The following is a 17,146-nucleotide window of genomic DNA, read 5'->3' on the forward strand; positions in this document are numbered from 1 at the left end:
GCTGGAGATGACACTTCTTGTGGATTGATCGTGACATCGTTCCGTCTTCGATTGTGGATTAAGCCACGCGGCAGAGCGAGGGAGGCTTGCAGCAGGTGCCCTGAGGGTCAGCTGTCTGCGAACATACCTACTGAGCCCTTGGGGTACAATTCTTCCAACCATTTGGATTGATGCGCTTGACTGGTAACCCGCTGCGTCTCGAAGCTAAGCAGATTCTGCAAACGGGAAACCTGTCACTTGAGCTGTTGCTTCTTCTGGGCTCGCTTCTTGCTGCAGCGAGCCCTGCAACGGTTCGTACTGGATCTGCAAAGAAAGACCACTCGGACCGGGTCAGCGAGCTTGAGGTATACAGTATTTTGGAAGAAGTAAAACTAGCTATGTAGAGATATTGCGACAGCTCTGTGATCGAGTCTGGGATGGGAGGTGGAATGATTCCAAATGTAAGACCATCGAAAAGTGCTACATAGGTCGCAAGTACGTGCCACATCCCGATAGCGGTGGGAGCAGCCATGTTCAACAACCGCCAGTTCAGCGCCTACTCCTCGCCAGCGTCATCTACAATGGCTGAATCTAGCCATACATGTCAACGAACGATAAGACAATTGGGCTCTGGAATGTGTTTGAGGGGTCACTGATCGCTCATTACGTGTTGCATTTGTTGCTGTAGGTGTCGCCTGTGCTCCGTATCCTTAGCATCTTGGGCAACACGAAAGCGGAGAAGTTTCACATACGTGCACATGTTCGACTGCCCTATGGAGGCGTTTTGGAACGGCGTTGTTGCCGGATGGAGTTGGGTGTTCACGCGAGGTTGTGCGATTGCAGGTCTGGAGCTGTTCTCCTCACGGATCATGTCACTTGACATGACATATAGATATGAGGCGAGTGAAGCACATTCGTTTACTTTGCAAGTAAGGTACTCATTCGTTATGACTCCTCTACGAGCCTAAACGACGATGTCCATATTGCCTATGATAGTCATGCCTGCGTCGGCAGGGGTTTCTTCGGGAGAAGCTTGGTCAGCGGCGGCGGCAAGCTACAACGAGGTTATAGGTGAATGCACAATGCACGGCACTGCTCGGTTGGTCGAGGTGGTGGACAAGCTTCTACCATTTACGGAAGAGTCCTCCGTGCTGGACGTGGGCTGCGGCACTGGTAGCTTGACGGTCAAGATCCATGAAATTTGTGGCCAAGCGCGAATCCTTGCGACGGACGTCGCTGAGGGCATGCTGGCTGAGGTCAACAAGCTGCACATTCCTCACGTTACGACGCAGTTTGAAGACGGCGCAACCCTCGCCGGACTGAAGGATGCTTCGTTCACTCACGGGCTCAGCTCATTTGCCACTCATATCATACCGGATGCCATGAGAGTGGTCAAGAGTCTACACCGGGTCGTAATGCCGGGAGGTGTCGTGGGTATCGCGATATGGGGAGAGTACTTGGGCCTCTTGGTTGGGCACGAGAGGGCATGCCGTCGATTGAAGTAGGTCCTCTTGACCCAAGCGAATGAGCGCGTGTTGAGAACAGCTTGCAGGCCTGAATATACCGTCCTCGACCCCAAGCTTCCGGGGACGTGGTATGCCGAAGAAGAACACCGGAAAGCATTGCAGGAAGCTGGTGTGAAAGACGTGAAGACTGAGCTCTTCAATATGCCGTTGTTTCAACCCGCAGACGGGTGGTCAAACGTCGCAAGTGAATGGTGGACTTCAACCAACAACCCGTTTGCTAGAGGACTGATCGATCACTGGGTTGATCATGGTGGCAGTAAAGACAAGCTAGCTCGTGAATTTGAGCGTGCCGTGTGTGAGGATCAACCGGACGGCATCTTCCTGAGCTGCGTGGTTGGCTGGGGAAGGAAGTGAGTTGAGATCTTTACAAGGGCGTTTGACGCTATCCGCCTCTCAAAACGTCAGTGGTATGATGGATTGGCCATCCAACCTAACGCTTTAGCGGGTTACTAGTTTGCAGCGTGGATAATGCGATGGAAGGACTGAAACCATGGCTGCCTTCCGCATACACATTCGCACACTCGGCGTTGCGTAGACAACTGGCATGTTCGAGAGTGCCAAGACAGCCTAGGTAGTCAAGTCTTATGTTCTCCAAGTGCTGCCGCCGCCGGAGCGGAAGAACATGTAGCCGAAGGGTAAGACGTTGTTGTTTGAGAAAGAGTATCGCGAGCTGAACTCTGGCGCTCGAGCCACTGTGCGTAATGCGGGAACAGCCGTCGGCCATCGATGCGCAGCGCATATTGCACCTGTTCGTATGTGAAAGCGCAACCTGCGAACTTTCTCCATCGGCTTGAGCATACCCTCCCGACTTCAGACCTCTAACACTCACAACATATCTACGACCCTGCGCGCACACCGTCCAAAGGCATCAAAACCGCGAAGAGCAACATACTGCGTTTAGCACCCAGAAACCTTGCGAGCTAGCGCTACATCAGCGCAGCGTGGCACAGGCGAACGGCAGTGTCTCAGTGGCGGGAGCTTGAGACGGGTATCAAGAATAGTGGGTGCACAAGGTGTGTGCGCCTTCAGGCGCCATCAGCAGCATGAGCGATCTGGACAAGTAGGTGGTCACGCGAGCAGGCAGCAGGATCGCTTTTAACGAGCTTCAGGGCCATCGCGCAGCTGCGAGCATGTCGGCCAATCCCAGAGATTCAAGTGCGCGAGCTGTGCTACAAAGCGCGGGAGCTGCTGATAGAGGAGGGTAATGTGGTAACGGTGGATGCGCCGGTCACGGTACGTTTGGGCACTTATCCAGTTACACAAATATCGAGACTAACCCCTAGCCTTTCAGATATGCGGCGACATTCATGGCCAGTTTCACGATCTCATGGAGCTCTTCCGTGTGGGTGGCGACGTGCCGGATACGAATTACCTCTTCATGGGCGACTTTGTCGATCGCGGCTTCTACTCGCTTGAGTCCTTTCTACTACTACTTTGCCTGAAGGTCCGATATCCGGATCGGATAACGCTGATACGAGGGAACCACGAGTCACGGCAGATCACGACAGTCTATGGGTTTTACGACGAATGTTTGCGGAAGTACGGCAGTGCTAACGTCTGGCGGTACTGCTGCGAAGTCTTCGATTACCTGGCATTGGGTGCGCTTGTAATCGGTGCAGCGACCGAGCTGGAACCGACGGATGCCCCTTTTGCAGATCCTTCACACGCGACCACGGTCTCTGAGGGTGATGAAGTTGAGGTGGAGCTGTTGAACTCTGCAGGCCATATTGTAACTCGCCATGTTCGAGACAGATACATCGGCCAAAGCTCGCAGCTTTCGAACCCGCCATCATCACCTTCACAGACACGAGAACAAACACCGTCTCGAAATGGCGCGCCAGGTACGGGAGCGACAGGGTCAAGTCATGGCAGTTCAGGTAATGGCGGTGGTGCCGTTCTTTGCGTTCACGGCGGTCTCAGTCCGCTCATCGACAGCATCGACAAGATTCGCCTGCTTGACCGCAAGCAAGAGGTCCCACACGAAGGTGCCATGTGCGATCTTCTCTGGTCGGACCCTGACGAGATCGAGGGTTGGGGTTTGTCACCACGAGGCGCCGGCTTCCTCTTCGGAGCCGACATTGTGAAGTGCTTCAACCACAAAAACGACCTCAGCCTCATCTGCCGTGCCCATCAGCTCGTCATGGAGGGTTTCAAGGAGATGTTCCAGAACACCATTGTGACTGTGTGGTCGGCACCGAACTACTGCTACCGATGCGGCAACATAGCTGCTATACTGGAGCTGGGGGAGGATGGTTCGAATGCGGGTTATGCTCCGCGCAGCAATGGAGACGTGGAGAGAAGTCATGGTGCAAGCAATGGCGTGCTTACGGAGCGGATGGACAAGCTCAAGGGGCCTGGCAGACGGTATCGCGTGTTCGAGGCTGCGCCGCAGGACAGTCGTGGCATGCCGGCGAAGAAGCCGGTGGCGGACTACTTTCTTTAGCAGGAGGACCAATTGGAGTTCGCAGCAGTCCTTCGACCTTGAAGTTGTTGCTTTTTGTCGAATGCGAAATTTCGCTGCTCGCTCAGTACGGCCTCACCCTGCGCTTTGTTCTCTCACAGTATACGAATCATGCTGGGTGAGCACGCCGTCATACGCACAATCCATGAAGTCGCACAAAGTTCGCGACAATCTTGAGATAATCCTGGGAATAACCGCGCCAAACCACTTTGGGATGCATGTATCCTTCCGCAGGAAGTCACGATCGGCCTAGCCGAAACTTTGCGGAGCCACCTAACTCTTTCCCTGCCCCTGCTAACACCACGATACACCATACACCATACACCAGTATCCAAAGTTGACATGGCTTTGCTAGTGAATGTCAGCGCTTTCAAAACAGACGTAAACATTAGAGACGTACAAGACAACCAGTCGGCTCCGGCCGCTGTGCGGACCTATATTACGAAAGAACAGCAGCAGCTTCTCGATGCGTTCGAGAAAGACGGGACCAATGGTGAGCGCAACAATGTTTACCGTCGTATGGGAGATGGCTAATCCTCCTACCCATTGCTAGGTTTAGCTCAGGCGCTTTGGGATCTTGAAGGTCGAATTGCTCCCGTACCGGGCGAGTCACGGTTGCTGCAACGCACCGACTGGTATTACGACACGAAACTGCTACTAAGTCAGCTGAGCAGCGAGATCATCAAGGCTATACTCACCAATGAGCTGACGCAGGGGCTGCACGGACGCTTCCGCCATGAGATCCGCATTCCAGGTGACGTGGACGAAGGCTGCGACCCAGTTGTCTACGCCAACTACCTAACAAGTTCTGATTACCGCGGAGTCCTGGTGGATAACATGGAGGAGCTCCTTTGCCATATCGAGCTCATCGCTGGTATCGCGTCGAAAGGGCTCGCAAAGCCGCGACTGGCACTTCTAGACCTCCAGCATAGAATGAACGCAGCCTACGCAGAGAGCCGCCAGAGCGCCAACGTAGGTACAGCTGGGACATTCTTTGAAACGTGGCAAGACGGCGATGCAGAGAGTGTTCCCGTACAAGCCAGGATCTTTGTGGACTTCCACCGGGACGTAGTACTTACTGTGGCAACGCGCGATGAATTCGAATATGTTCAGCTCCGCGGTAATGTTGGCTTGAGCCATCAGGGCTACAGAAGATGCCAAGATCACGTCAGACTTGAGGACAGCTCGCCGACGTTCTTTCGGCTTGTCCACTTAGTGATGATGGCATTGTGGCCGGACGCCGGATGGCACCTAAGCCAGGTCATCTTGTTCACCATAACAAAAGTTAGCCAAGCTGAAATTGGTGAGACGATCGGATCACTAATGTGCGGTGGATACGGCGGAGTCGGCGGAATGAACTTTGCGCAGCCCGCCATTAACCTTGGTGGCATCGACACCATGACCTATCATGACTGGAGTGAAGCCAACGGACGCGCAGTAACTTCCGAATGGTTGAGGAGGGTGCAGCCGAATCTCGAAAGCGAAATGCAGCGACGCCAAAGCGACATTGACGAGATGAGTCGGCAGATTAGAGCCTTCGAACGTGCCGAGAAACTGGCCGAGCTAGGTGCGGTATATAGCGAACACATTGAGCTCCTAGCGGAGAGCGACAAGGAACTGCGGGCCGCGACAGCGAAACTTGATGTCGGGCTGGCCGAGTCTCAACGTACCTTGGAGGCCGCAGAGCGAAGGGCAGCTCAGGAGAAGGAGGCAAGAGAAGTGATAGACCGTGTAAACAGATGGGCGGCCGCAATGGATCCTTTGCCGCCGGTACCAGAGGACGCATCACCCGAAGTCCGCGCTGCCATGGCTGCCGCGCTAGATTTCGACAGCGACTTCGAGAAGCTTGGGCGGCCAGACGGTGGTTCATAGCTGGCGATATGCAGCCCGCCCAACGACAACAGCTGTCGAAGATGGCTGTCTTGTCGGCATGATGAGCGCTCTTCTTTGAAGTGGTAGAGCATAAAGATCGTGAAGACGATACATGGCGAGTCCTACCTACCACGTCAGCAAGACGTGCGCCAGTTTCAAGCCGGACATTGTAGTGTCCGGGTTGACCTTGCAGCGTAACGCTGGAAGCAAAGAATGATTGACGAACATACTCACATCATTCGAAAATGATGTAGTACCGTCTCGTCTGTAGTCTGCATGACTCCGATCAATCGCAGCAACAGAGTTTGCGCGTAGACCACAGCATCCGCCGCAGTGCATATGAAAGTGCCTGCGTCACGGATGGTGTAACGTCGACCAAAGGACGGAGAAAGAATGCGTCAGAGACGCAGGTCTTGGCAATGCGAAAGCGAGAAACGCTTTCAAGTTCCGCTTTAACTCCACCTGCTGCTTAGTGTACTTCAGTACTCATTATGCTTGACGGAGATGGCTGACCTTCCACAACATGACTACACCGTACCGTAAAACTGGGTCGATTTGCCTTCGCGTTCACAAGAAACGCTGGCTGTGCATAGGTGATGTGTGCATGCGATGAATACGAGACGGGCTTCGCACAGGCTGGAAGTGAATGGTTGCGTGGGAATACGATGGAATCCATAGGGTACATGTGCTTCTTACGAGCCCAAGCTGGCCATGTCAGTACTTGCGAGGTATCACTAGCGTGCTACTGCTCTATCAATACCTGCTAAAACCCATATCTCCCCGGCTCACACACACGTCAGGTGGAGCCAATCATAGCCCCTTGGTCGCTTTCCAAGGATCGGTATTACCTCAGCCCACTTTGTGAAGCCAAGCAAGGCTGCGTGAGCGCAGCAATTGAGGAGTGCCTGTCACTAGGATTCGCGCTGTCGAGGCTGGTATAACGGTCATCGTGCCAATACTCACGAACATGGTGAATACTACTAGCATGAAGACAAGCACCAAGCCAAAAAACATCATGACGGTGATGCCTATACAAAACCGGAGCATCACTACGAAGAACAGGTTGAGCAGCGCCACAACGCGCCGAGTGCGGGACTGCGGTTTATCGCTGGCTTCATTGCTGAGACTTACAACCCAGAGAACGGCTTCAGGTTGGTAATGCGCAAGAGCGTACAATGTAGCCTTTGGCGCGTAGGGCTCTTTGGCTTTCGAACCCGTCCCGGGACCGTCTTCGAGGGCCACCCTCACCACCATTGCATCGAGGCTTCGGCGGTTCAGGGCGCGGGCAACATGGTCGTATTGCGAAAGCATATGGCCCGCAGTAGCCAGGAGCCGACCCGTCAGAGGCGGTCATCATGGGTATCGAATCGCACACGCCTCTGATCTTCATTTACGGCCGGCCTTTGACGCCAGAGTGTCTGAAACGGTACGTAGACAATAATCGCTCAGGGCTTCCACAGTTGCGCTATACGACTGATAATTCTTGCCATCCATGCCTTCCGCCCCGGCCACGGCGGTGAAAGGCCATCCAGCAAGCCGTTGGAACTGAGCGCAGCTCCATCTTGTTCTGCAGGCGGACCACAATCTGTTCAACTTGGCGAGATTCACAATTTGAACGTGGCAGTTGCGCTTATCCCTGCCACCAACAATGCTTATGCTCCCCCACCGGCAAGCTTTCCTAGCTCTCCTGCAGGGAGTCGCTTCCAGCTACCGAAGAAGCCCACAATCGTGGCCGCGCCGTATGCGGCAATGCTAATCGCAAAGACAGCTTTCAACCCTGTCATGTAGGCATCGAGGACGATAGGGATTTGAGAGGCAGTGAAAGCTTGACGAATCTGCGTTGCGCCAGTCCCAAGAGCGACAACAGGATCGACTTCCACAAGTCTCATCGTAAGCTGTTTGATTAGTTGGTTGTTGAAAGCACATTGTGCGGCTGCCAGAAAGAATGAACCTCCAATAGTGACGAAGACTGAGTTACAAATCAGCGGTTAAGCGCCACCTCGAGAAAGCGGATCACACTTACAATTGACGATAGCCGTAACCTGCGACATGTCCTCCGGCTTAGCAAAGATTTGAGCATTGGTTAAAGAGACTTGGAACGTGATTCCCACAACGAAGCCGAGTAATATCTGGTACCCGATCCACTTTCCTGCGGATGTGTCAACTCCCATGGTATAGAGCAGCCCACAGCCGACTGTTGCAATCGCGCCACCAACAATCCAGAAGATAGGCACAATCCCGACCTTGGTCATAGCAAAGCCTTGCATGATAGCGGCGATCGTGAGCGGAATAATGAGGGCTAGCATCCGGACGCCGGATCCGATGGGGCTACTGTTGTGTATGCTTTGGAAGTAGATGGGAAGATAGTAGAGCAGCGTGAAGTATGCGCCACCGAAGAAGAACATAAAGATCGAGCCGACGGCGACGTAGCGCTGCGTGATCTGTGAGAATCGGCATAGTTAGTCCATTTCCGCAACTTGTGAAGTTGGGCCACGACTTACCAATCTCGGTACGAGCATTGCACGCTCCTTCTGAATAGTCTCCCAGCATACAAAGGCTATGGTTATGGCGACAAAGCCGACAAGAAGACCTATGACAACGCTGCTCGACCAGGAATGCGTCTGCCCACCGTACTGCAACGCCAGAACATACGAGATGATCAAGCCCATCATGAGAACCGCTCCAACAAGGTCGAGTTGTAGTATCTTCTCCTTAAGCGTAGCTTGTGCCGGTTTTGCCGCGTCCGGAGGCTTGAAGAATACGAAAGCAATGACGGCTGCTACTCCGGCAATGGGAAGATTGATGAAGAAACACTGTCGATATCAGCATCACGCCGATCAATTTTCGTACGAAGGCTGCTCACCCATCGCCAGGACACTCGATCCGTGAATGCGCCGCCGATAAGTGGTCCCAGCACCGCGCTGATGCCGTATGTGGCGCCCATCAGGCCCATGATCTGCGGGCGTGTGTTGGGCGACGCAGCAAACCCGGTTATCGTGAACACGCCGACAATCATGCCACCACCGCCCAAGCCTGCGATCGCTCGACCAACAATGAGGGTCGTAGGACTGTGAGCAAGCCCGCATACCAGACTTCCGACCTCAAAAATGACCATCGCAATGAGATACCAGAGTTTGAGAGGGAAGTACTTGTAAAGCTTTCCCCAAGTCGATTGGAAGCCTAAGCTCGTCAGCACGTCAGAGATCTGCCTTTCCCGGCGCCTGCGATTGGGAGTACGAAGGGGTGTGCTGCTCTTTGCATGATGTTAGCACAGTCATGATGGCTTCGCAACGCCGGGCTACTCACTACCACCGAAGGTCATGAAGAACGCTGCTCCATACCACGCCACTTTGTTGAGATCGTGAAACTCATCTGTGATCTTTGGGATCGCTGTACCGAGGATGGTCTGACGGAGTCAGTCGTGGCAATGAGCGCTGATACTCTCGGACTGAGGAGACATACGTTATCAAGCACGACCAAGAACATGCCCAGCATTAGCGACACGATGAGAGCAGCTAGACGAGCTCCGTGGAGATACTCGTCGCTGGTAGTGGGATCTTCTTTCTCCTTGACTGTGTGGACTGGACGGTCTTGCTCTGAGCTCGACATCTCCAGGTTTTCTTGCGAACGCGGCAGATCTTCTTCGGTCGTCTGCTGGTGCACCATAGCGTCTTGACCTGGAACGTCGCTGAGCAGTTGATGGTGTCTCCTCTAGAATGTTAAGGTACAAGCTCGAGAAGTCGAGCCGTACAGTCGACTTGTACGATCTTATGTTCGGGACTGTCAAGCACGATATCGCTGGAACAGCATGGACGGGTGCAGGAGCAGCAACAGAGACACGGTCCGGCCTGCTGTTTGTCATACAGCATTGTGCTCGACCGAAGTCAGGACGTGAATGATGTGGAGATACTTCTTCATCCGAGGGTAGCAATCTCCGATCGGACTCTGTCTAGTCACTCGGACGGACTATTTTCTTGTACCGGCCTCCGATGACGACCACTGTACGGGCTGGGATACTCATGTTGATCTTGGATGTGACCAAAGGACCGTGCGGGGGAGTCGACAACCACAAAAACCGTCACCGCATGCAAAAACTTGCCTACGCCGACATGTGCGGGTGGTGATTTCGCAGTCGGTATGTACAACTTGCACTCAAGCGCCAGTACATTACAGATACTCTTTGTGATCCCAAGTGCAATGCAGAAGCAAGTTGTTGGATCTTGAAGGCGCTGGACCTGCGGGAGAGTCGCAAAGCGCCAAGCTCGTTCGGCCGAAAACTGTTTGTCAGCTCGGACGAACTTAGCCCTTTCGCTTCGGCACGCCGGCTACTTGCACGAAGTCCGAGTGACCGCGTCGTCTTTCTCTTGAGCTCTTGCACCGATCGCATGTCAGATGTCGGACGGCGCAGACGCGCCAGCATTGCTAGCCACAATGATAGACGCTCCGGACGAGAACCCGGCAAAGCGAAGGAAAGTCAGGAAAGGCACGCACAGCTGTAGGGAGTGCAGGCGGCGGAAAGTCAGGTGCATCTTCGCATCTCCTGAAGATACTGCCTGCATCATCTGCCAGAAACGAGGCTCGGAGTGCATCAGTCAAGTAAATGGCGACGAGCCAGGCTTTATCTTACGTGATGTGCACTTTGACAGGGAGACTCTGAAAAGTGCGACCGTCCACGAATATGGTGACGGCCAGCATTACAATCTGGCCAATCATGTTACTGTTTCACGTATGCACCATCAGAGTCTATCAAACTCGGGTATCACCACATCAGCTATACCGACGAATCATCACGAAGGACCAGAATACGATGTACAACCGCTGGGCTCGTACCAAGCAAGCAATACCCTGCCCACACCAGTTCCTAGCCAAACGTCTGTTTCAGGCATTGAAAAGCATACAGAAGTCATGCAAACCCTACTTGGTGCGCTCCCGTGCCAGCAAGACACCAAGCTTCTCATTAGTAAGGTTGGAAGCTCCTCCTCGATGCGCTGTTACTCCAGTCACCGAATTCGTGGTCAAAAGACAGGCAACGAGCCAAAACGTCAGACTCCGCGGAAAGATCTTCTGCAACCTGAAAAACATCCAGTCTTGCTTGCCAGACAGATGTTAGACTTTGCGGCGTCTTTACAATCTCTCTCTCCCAAAGAGTCGATACCTCAGCTGTCTATACACCACCACACTATCATGTTGAAGCTTGCTGGGGTTGCTATCAAAGAGGTCACCACGAATGACGCTCTCCTGGGAAGTCTCGAGGGCCTCGAGATCGTAATCCTGGAGGCTTTGTATCATATCGACTGTGGCAACATTCGCCGAGGCTGGGTCACATTGCGTCGCGCCGTTACGATAGCACAACTGCTTGGCCTGCATTGGAAAGGTCACCATCGGTTCAAGTGTATTGATGAGAGTGATGATCTCGATCCTGATGCCATGTGGATCAGCATCGTATGCATGGAGCGTATGGTCTCCCTCCTGCTTGGCCTGCCCACTAGCACACTCGCTGTCGATATCGCTATGTATGGATCGACGAGCGTTACCGTCCGCGAGTGCAAGCTCCCAACAGCGCTAGCATGTCTGATGGCCAAGATCATGGAACGCAACCAGATTACTGCTCCTCAAGAAGCTCTCGAAATGACAGATAGCATAGATCGAGAACTCATCTCTTTCTCCGAGGGTGCACCTCAACAGTTCTGGAGCCCTATTAACTACGCTGGACTTCGAGTGGGCTCAGTGGAGGCCCTAGACGAGTTTCAGCGGACCCTAGACCAAGTATGTTACTACACCCTTGTCATTCAGCTCCATCTTCCCTACATGCTGTGCCCGGACCAGCGGATCTACTCCAAAATTGCCTGCGTCAATGCTAGCCGTGAGATCTTGACGAGGGAGATTGCATTGAGGACTTTCGATCCCGTCTCTGCCTGCTCTCGGATGGCGGATTTCATGGCGCTGATTGGTGGGATGACGCTGATGCTCGCGCACGCTGTTAGCCATTGTGGCAAGAGCACAAACAACTTACTCGCGCACGCGCGATTGGGCGATCGAGCGATGGTGGAGAGGGCGCTCGAGTGCATGGAGTCCATGTTCCAGATGAACGAGGATGCTCTTGCGGTGAAATGCGCTGCGATGCTTCAAAACCTATTGGCGATTGAGGTAGAGGCTGCCGCCGCGGCCCGTACGCCAAAGCAGAGTCTGAGTGGGCCAGGTATGGAAGGCGAGCACGACGGAGAAGGTTCCAAGATGGTCATTATAAGGGTGCCTTTTATCGGCGGTATCAGCTTCTCGAAGAACGGTGTCGCGACTATCGCTATCTCGACGATAGAGCAAGATCAAGGTTTATCTGATGGCGTGATCATCGGTGGCATCGGGGCAATAAGTATCGATCATACGAAAGCGCCGAAGCGTGGTGTGAGCAAGCCTGTGGCAGACATCACAGTGCCACGAGCAACACCGTCATTCATGTCGATAGCGAATGAGCCACTGCTACCAAGTTTACCGGCTCAGGAGACGCCAGAAAGTCAAGCGCTCCAGCAAGACCCAATGTTTCCGGATGCCGCCGCGATATTGGATGACTGGTGGCTTCAAGGACTGGATACCGCATTCTTCGAAACACTGATGCGCGGTGCTGGTGATCGAGTGGAAGAAGGCATTGATGGCTCAAGCGCTGAAGGACGGGGATTAGACACGTTCATATGATACTGCGCGCTTTAGACATTCACTCATGGCTTAGGCTTGAGGCGACAACTTTGCTGAGATGTCATATGGCTATACATATGGTGAGCATTTGATACGGACCGCGAACAGATACGGTACTCCTGATTCGGAACCCTAGGCATGGTACGGAAACTCCGAACCTGCGACCTCGCCATGCACCCCATCGAGAACGTCCAGTACCTCACGTGGTAAAGGGCCCTCCGCAACGGAGTCAAAGTTTGACTTCAGTTGCTGCACGCTGGAAGCAGCGATGATCACGGCATCGCCAAGGTCTGCTCGAAGGTTGCTATGGTAGACGGTCCACCTGAGAGCTGCGGCGTGACCGTTGATTCCATACTTAACCAGGAGGTCGATTACCCGATCGACCGCAGCTATGATGTCGTCTTTGAGGTATCCGCTCGCGAACAATTGGCCCATAGTGTGCTATCAACCATCGTTAACAACGATGCCGCTTGCGCTCAGTAGCACAAAAACCTACAGACTGATCAAAGCGGTCACCTGGCTTGATATTCTTGTGGTTACCAGCAAACAGACCCGCGGCTGCTGGACTGTTCGCGACCATCAGCGAAGTGTGATGTGGTGCGGCAGCACACAGACTCACCTCCATGCATAGAAGGCAATGCCATGCTTCCGTAGTACAGGGAAAAGCTCCTTCTCTCCACTCCGCACGATGGCATTATACTGCCCTTGATACACGCTTGGCTTGACAAATCCCTTCTCCTCGCATATCTTGACAATCTCTTCCACCTCCGCCGCTGTGTAGTTGGAGAGTCCAAAGAACCTGAACTTGCCCTCTCTGTGGGCCTGGTCGAGAGCCCCGACTGTTTCCGCAAATGGAGTTGAGCGGTCCGGTGCGTGCAGATACTCGACGTTGACCGCTGACATCTTCAATGACTCCAGAGACTTAACGATACTTTCCTGAATACTGGCCCTCGCATGGCTGCCTGGCACGAAAGACACGACTTTGGTATCGATTAGGAATCTGTCACCAGCTCCAACGACGCCCAATCTATCCTCCGATGAGCCAGGAGCATGAGGCGAGTAGCCGCGGGCGGTATCCAGAACCCTGCCTCCATGGTCGTAGAAAGCGTCCAGATAAGCTTTAACTTCCTCTGGTGTGTCATATCGAACAGTATTGTCCTGAGTTCTGTCTCCAACCTAGTGCGGAGTGGTCAGCCACGGTTCACTCTAGGGTGGACGTCTCCACTACATTCGCAAGGCCAAGTACAATCTTCACTGGGGCCAACATTGTTTTCTTGCTTGCGCGCTACAGCTTAGGATTCTCGGAAAGTGAACAGTGGGAGAACTGTCGCAATGTTGATGGGTGTTTATCTGTATGAGCGAGAGTGAACTCTAGGCCAACTGGACTTGCTTACAAAGATTCAGGAAAGCCTTCAGGATTTCGGGACGAGCAGTCTCTATTCAGCCGTCGAAGGAAGTACCCTCGCAGCCCTAACCGTGATCCTTAGCCAGACGCCACTGGTAAAGTTCCGCTGAGTCATCCATGGCGGACGAACGCGGACGAACAGCAATTGGCTTCGGACGAATTTGACCCATCTTGTACGCTCCGTACATGGACCCCGGAGGTCAGGCTATAGCTTACGTGGACGCTTATTCAAGCTCCGCCGGTATAGCCATGCCTCGCAAGCCGCACGGACATGGTAACCGAGTCATATGAGGACCTTTCCTCCCCGACCAGGCCCGGGCTGTGATCACTTTCTCTCCGCAGCTACTCCTACCATGCCGAAGCAAAGAGTCCTTCTGGTCGGTGCTGCTGGGGAGACGGGAAAGCATATCCTCGAAGGCTTACTCGAAGATGGCGCGTTTGTGAGTTTATGCAGCCTACCTCCCTGCTGGCTTCCGTGCACCTGAAGCACGAAGGAAGTGGCTGAAATATCATAGGAGGTGACATGCTTCGTCCGCAAAGCATCACAAGATAAGCCTGGTACCAAATCGCTCCAGGACCGAAGAGTCAAAGTCGTACTGGGGGATCTCGACGGCCCTATTTCAGACGTTATCGAGCTATTGCAGGATATCGACATCGTGATCAGCTGTCTAACACCCGCAGCCCTCAGATCCCAGCTCCCACTCATCGATGCTGCGGTCAAGGCGCGCGTGCAGCGCTTCGTACCCTGCCACTGGGGGACACCTTCCGCACGCGGCATTGCGGCCCTCAAAGACCTCAAGGAGGACATCGATGACAGCATGTTCCGCCAGCGCTTAGGCTTCACTATCATCGATGTCGGGTTCTGGTACCAGGCCAGTATCCCACGTGTACCGAGCGGCCGATTTGACGACGCCATTTTCTTGCCAGCTAATGAGATCTATGCTGGTGGGAGGACGCCCAACATGCTCATTGACGTGCGAGACGTGGGGCGGATAACCGCGAAGATTGTTGGGGACGCACGCACGCTCAATAAGCGAGTGATCGCATATGGTGCCGTGCTGAGCCAGAATGAGATTCAGACAATCATCGAGGAGAAGAGCGGAGAAAAGTTGGAACTTACTACAGTGTGTAAAAGACTGTGGCTGTCACTGTCAGCATGAGCGTGGCTGAGATCAATGCAGATAAGTGACGAGGAAGCTCTCGCTACGCTCAATGCGCGCAAGAAGGCGCTCGAAGCAATTCCGCATGACAAGAGTAGTCGGCTCCTGTTGGCAGCGGCCCAATATGCCATCACGAAATACGTGCGAGGTGATAACACACCAGAAAATGCCGAGTACCTTGGCTACGTCAACGCTCGCGACCTCTTCCCAGACTTCCGGTATACGAGCTTTGCTGAGTTCGTAAACGATTTGACGGCAGGCAAGATTCGAAAGCCTTATTCGCATGTGCAGATGTAGCGTTAAGCACGATTAGTTATTCCAGCTGTACCCAAGGGATTGCAAGGCTACAGCTCATATGCGATCCCGTAGGGCGAACTGTCTCGGCCGGGCGCTTAGCGTAACTCAATTGCTACTATCGACATTGCTGCAGTAGGCCGGTACTTCTTGACCAGTCCTCATGATAGAATGTTGAAGCTCGCGAGCCGTGTCCGTGCTTAGATCCTGGACAAGAGAAGTACACTTCAGCGCGCGGCAGCGTAGCTACAGGCTAAGGTCGACAAGCTTCGCTTAGAGATGGAAGCACCGCATCAGCTTGCCTTACAGTAGAAGGATGCGAATTGCGATCGTCCTATCGAGAACATGAAAGAGAGCCTCAAGCGCCGACTACACGATATACGGGAGAAGCAGCTCACTGAAGCAAGGCAAGAACTTATTGCCTACCATTCCGCCGAGCTGCAGAAGGTCAGGAATAAGCACGAAGCTTTGGTGCATGAGCTCAAGAGCATGGAGCCTTGGTGCAAGAGCCCAAGAGTATCCACCAAGCAGAGATGGAGCGCCCTAGAAGACTGGAGACGTTGCCGGCGGATAGCGCAACAACAGTCATTAAGCTGGAAGAGGACGTTGAGATAGGCGACTTTCGACATGCAGGAGAAGCTGAGGCAGGATCTTGCGGTTATGCAGTAGCAGGGTGGAGCATTGAGTGCCATTGGGCGGCGAGCACAGCTAAAACCCGACGGTGATGACACCGACACTAGTAGTCGCTTCTCGTTTCGTTCTCCACTCAACCCATTATACGCGCCAAGAGCGGAGGACCTAACCCTAAATTGTGGCTTGCGTCGCGGGTGCAAGTCTAAGTACTGTCTTGCTGCCTTCACCGAGCTGCCACCACACCGCATGGAGAGTACGCACCAGCTTCACGGCAAATTCCTCGTCTGCGACCGTTTCCGGGACCTCCCCATGAAGAAGCCGGCTTACAAGCGAGATAAGCTAAGAGTCTGAACTCTAGTAATTTACAAGCCAAACTGTTAACTTCTGATAGGTAAGCCTGCCAAGCTGAGAGACTCAAAACGACTGGCTTATGACCCGTTAACCGTTCGACCAGCTCATCATGCAAGTGACATCAACCTTCTCCCGTCCGCACCCACGCACTATGACCGCTGCAAACCAGGCGGGAACGGCAACAAAGCGAGCAGAGTTACACCCGGCAGATTGCTACGCTGCACCTGCAAGTTGTTACTAGCGCCATCCACATCTGCTGCACAGTATAACAATGTCCTAACGCATGAACCTAGTCACTTGCCAGTGAGCTCATACCTAGGAACGGAAGGTTGAGGCACAAAGATGCATTCGCGGCAGTTCGTTGCTAGGTGCGCGTCGCCGAAAGTATCTCCGCATACGACTTAAAGACAGCCCCGGCGAACACGGCGCATATGGCACGATGCTGCATTAGGGATGCAGAACAACACGGCGCGAATGACCCTTCAGACCATCAAGACTCGGCCCCATTCCTTATGCCCGTATAGCGCGAGAGCACACCAAGCGTGCACGCGCGCTACACGAAGACTAGAAGGCACCCGCAACCCGTTCGAGGTGCCGGGAGGGTGTCGAATACCCGAGCGACGATGTTAGAGGTTCCAGAGGTTCCAGAGGGTTAGGGTTAGGGTTAGGGTTAGGGTTAGGGTTAGGGTTAGGGTTAGGGTTAGGGTTAGGGTTAGGGTTAGGGTTAGGGTTAGGGTTAGGGTTAGGGTTAGGGTTAGGGTTAGGGTTAGGGTTA

General features: G+C 53.6%; 8 protein-coding genes across 8 annotated transcripts; 5 read left to right on the top strand and 3 right to left on the bottom strand.

Moving 5' to 3' along the window:
* Positions 1 to 29: 29 nt before the first annotated feature.
* On the bottom strand, positions 30 to 763 carry BAUCODRAFT_313167 (uncharacterized protein). Its single transcript, XM_007683141.1, has 2 exons — positions 732 to 763; positions 30 to 674 (listed from the first exon to the last, which is right to left on the bottom strand). Exon 2 carries the CDS (start codon positions 509 to 511, stop codon positions 128 to 130), a length of 384 nt encoding a protein of 127 aa, XP_007681331.1. The 5' UTR covers positions 512 to 674; positions 732 to 763; the 3' UTR covers positions 30 to 127.
* Positions 764 to 1,015: 252 nt separating this feature from the next.
* Positions 1,016 to 2,072, top strand: BAUCODRAFT_160615 (uncharacterized protein). Its single transcript, XM_007683142.1, has 2 exons — positions 1,016 to 1,480; positions 1,532 to 2,072. Exons 1-2 carry the CDS (start codon positions 1,062 to 1,064, stop codon positions 1,857 to 1,859), a joined length of 747 nt encoding a protein of 248 aa, XP_007681332.1. The 5' UTR covers positions 1,016 to 1,061; the 3' UTR covers positions 1,860 to 2,072.
* Positions 2,073 to 2,247: 175 nt separating this feature from the next.
* Positions 2,248 to 4,290, top strand: BAUCODRAFT_39158 (uncharacterized protein). Its single transcript, XM_007682774.1, has 3 exons — positions 2,248 to 2,565; positions 2,615 to 2,738; positions 2,797 to 4,290. Exons 1-3 carry the CDS (start codon positions 2,549 to 2,551, stop codon positions 3,946 to 3,948), a joined length of 1,293 nt encoding a protein of 430 aa, XP_007680964.1. The 5' UTR covers positions 2,248 to 2,548; the 3' UTR covers positions 3,949 to 4,290.
* A 466-nt stretch (positions 4,291 to 4,756) lies between these two features.
* BAUCODRAFT_39160 (uncharacterized protein) lies at positions 4,757 to 5,926 on the top strand. Its single transcript, XM_007682775.1, has one exon. It carries the CDS (start codon positions 4,804 to 4,806, stop codon positions 5,836 to 5,838), a length of 1,035 nt encoding a protein of 344 aa, XP_007680965.1. The 5' UTR covers positions 4,757 to 4,803; the 3' UTR covers positions 5,839 to 5,926.
* Positions 5,927 to 7,490: 1,564 nt separating this feature from the next.
* On the bottom strand, positions 7,491 to 9,447 carry BAUCODRAFT_78811 (uncharacterized protein; the record flags this gene model as incomplete). The annotated part of the gene is made up of 6 exons (XM_007682814.1): positions 7,491 to 7,807; positions 7,862 to 8,279; positions 8,340 to 8,651; positions 8,702 to 9,018; positions 9,145 to 9,244; positions 9,301 to 9,447. The coding sequence occupies 6 exons, from the start codon at positions 9,445 to 9,447 to the stop codon at positions 7,491 to 7,493; spliced, it is 1,611 nt and encodes a 536-aa protein (XP_007681004.1).
* Positions 9,448 to 10,187: 740 nt separating this feature from the next.
* On the top strand, positions 10,188 to 12,468 carry BAUCODRAFT_98616 (uncharacterized protein; the record flags this gene model as incomplete). The annotated part of the gene is made up of 2 exons (XM_007683143.1): positions 10,188 to 12,007; positions 12,038 to 12,468. Coding segments are annotated over exons 1-2 (2,208 nt in total), but the record flags the coding sequence as incomplete, so codon positions are not given.
* A 34-nt stretch (positions 12,469 to 12,502) lies between these two features.
* Positions 12,503 to 13,941, bottom strand: BAUCODRAFT_39175 (uncharacterized protein). Its single transcript, XM_007682776.1, has 3 exons — positions 13,757 to 13,941; positions 13,148 to 13,704; positions 12,503 to 13,094 (listed from the first exon to the last, which is right to left on the bottom strand). The coding sequence occupies exons 1-3, from the start codon at positions 13,793 to 13,795 to the stop codon at positions 12,983 to 12,985; spliced, it is 708 nt and encodes a 235-aa protein (XP_007680966.1). The 5' UTR covers positions 13,796 to 13,941; the 3' UTR covers positions 12,503 to 12,982.
* Positions 13,942 to 14,286: 345 nt separating this feature from the next.
* BAUCODRAFT_79454 (uncharacterized protein) lies at positions 14,287 to 15,390 on the top strand (the record flags this gene model as incomplete). Its single annotated transcript, XM_007682862.1, has 3 exons — positions 14,287 to 14,373; positions 14,449 to 15,057; positions 15,115 to 15,390. The coding sequence occupies 3 exons, from the start codon at positions 14,287 to 14,289 to the stop codon at positions 15,388 to 15,390; spliced, it is 972 nt and encodes a 323-aa protein (XP_007681052.1).
* Between the last annotated feature and the right edge of the window lie 1,756 nt (positions 15,391 to 17,146).

This window comes from Baudoinia panamericana (genome assembly GCF_000338955.1).
Source record: "Baudoinia panamericana UAMH 10762 unplaced genomic scaffold BAUCOscaffold_14, whole genome shotgun sequence".
In the NCBI taxonomy this organism is placed as follows: domain Eukaryota; kingdom Fungi; phylum Ascomycota; class Dothideomycetes; order Mycosphaerellales; family Teratosphaeriaceae; genus Baudoinia; species Baudoinia panamericana.

What these genes read in the sequence shown, in the direction of transcription:
- BAUCODRAFT_313167 (XM_007683141.1), bottom strand. Translation starts at nt 511, where the DNA reads ATGGCTGCTCCCACCGCTATCGGGATGTGGCACGTACTTGCGACCTAT.
- BAUCODRAFT_160615 (XM_007683142.1), top strand. Translation starts at nt 1,062, where the DNA reads ATGCACGGCACTGCTCGGTTGGTCGAGGTGGTGGACAAGCTTCTACCA. An exon ending in AGGGCATGCCGTCGATTGAA is followed by an intron (nt 1,481 to 1,531) that starts GTAGGTCCTCTT and finishes AACAGCTTGCAG; the next exon opens with GCCTGAATATACCGTCCTCG.
- BAUCODRAFT_39158 (XM_007682774.1), top strand. An exon ending in CGGTGGATGCGCCGGTCACG is followed by an intron (nt 2,739 to 2,796) that starts GTACGTTTGGGC and finishes CTAGCCTTTCAG; the next exon opens with ATATGCGGCGACATTCATGG.
- BAUCODRAFT_39160 (XM_007682775.1), top strand. Translation starts at nt 4,804, where the DNA reads ATGGAGGAGCTCCTTTGCCATATCGAGCTCATCGCTGGTATCGCGTCG.
- BAUCODRAFT_39175 (XM_007682776.1), bottom strand. Translation starts at nt 13,795, where the DNA reads ATGTTGGCCCCAGTGAAGATTGTACTTGGCCTTGCGAAT. An exon ending in TTGTACTTGGCCTTGCGAAT is followed by an intron (nt 13,705 to 13,756) that starts GTAGTGGAGACG and finishes ACTCCGCACTAG; the next exon opens with GTTGGAGACAGAACTCAGGA. An exon ending in ATTGCCTTCTATGCATGGAG is followed by an intron (nt 13,095 to 13,147) that starts GTGAGTCTGTGT and finishes GGTCGCGAACAG; the next exon opens with TCCAGCAGCCGCGGGTCTGT.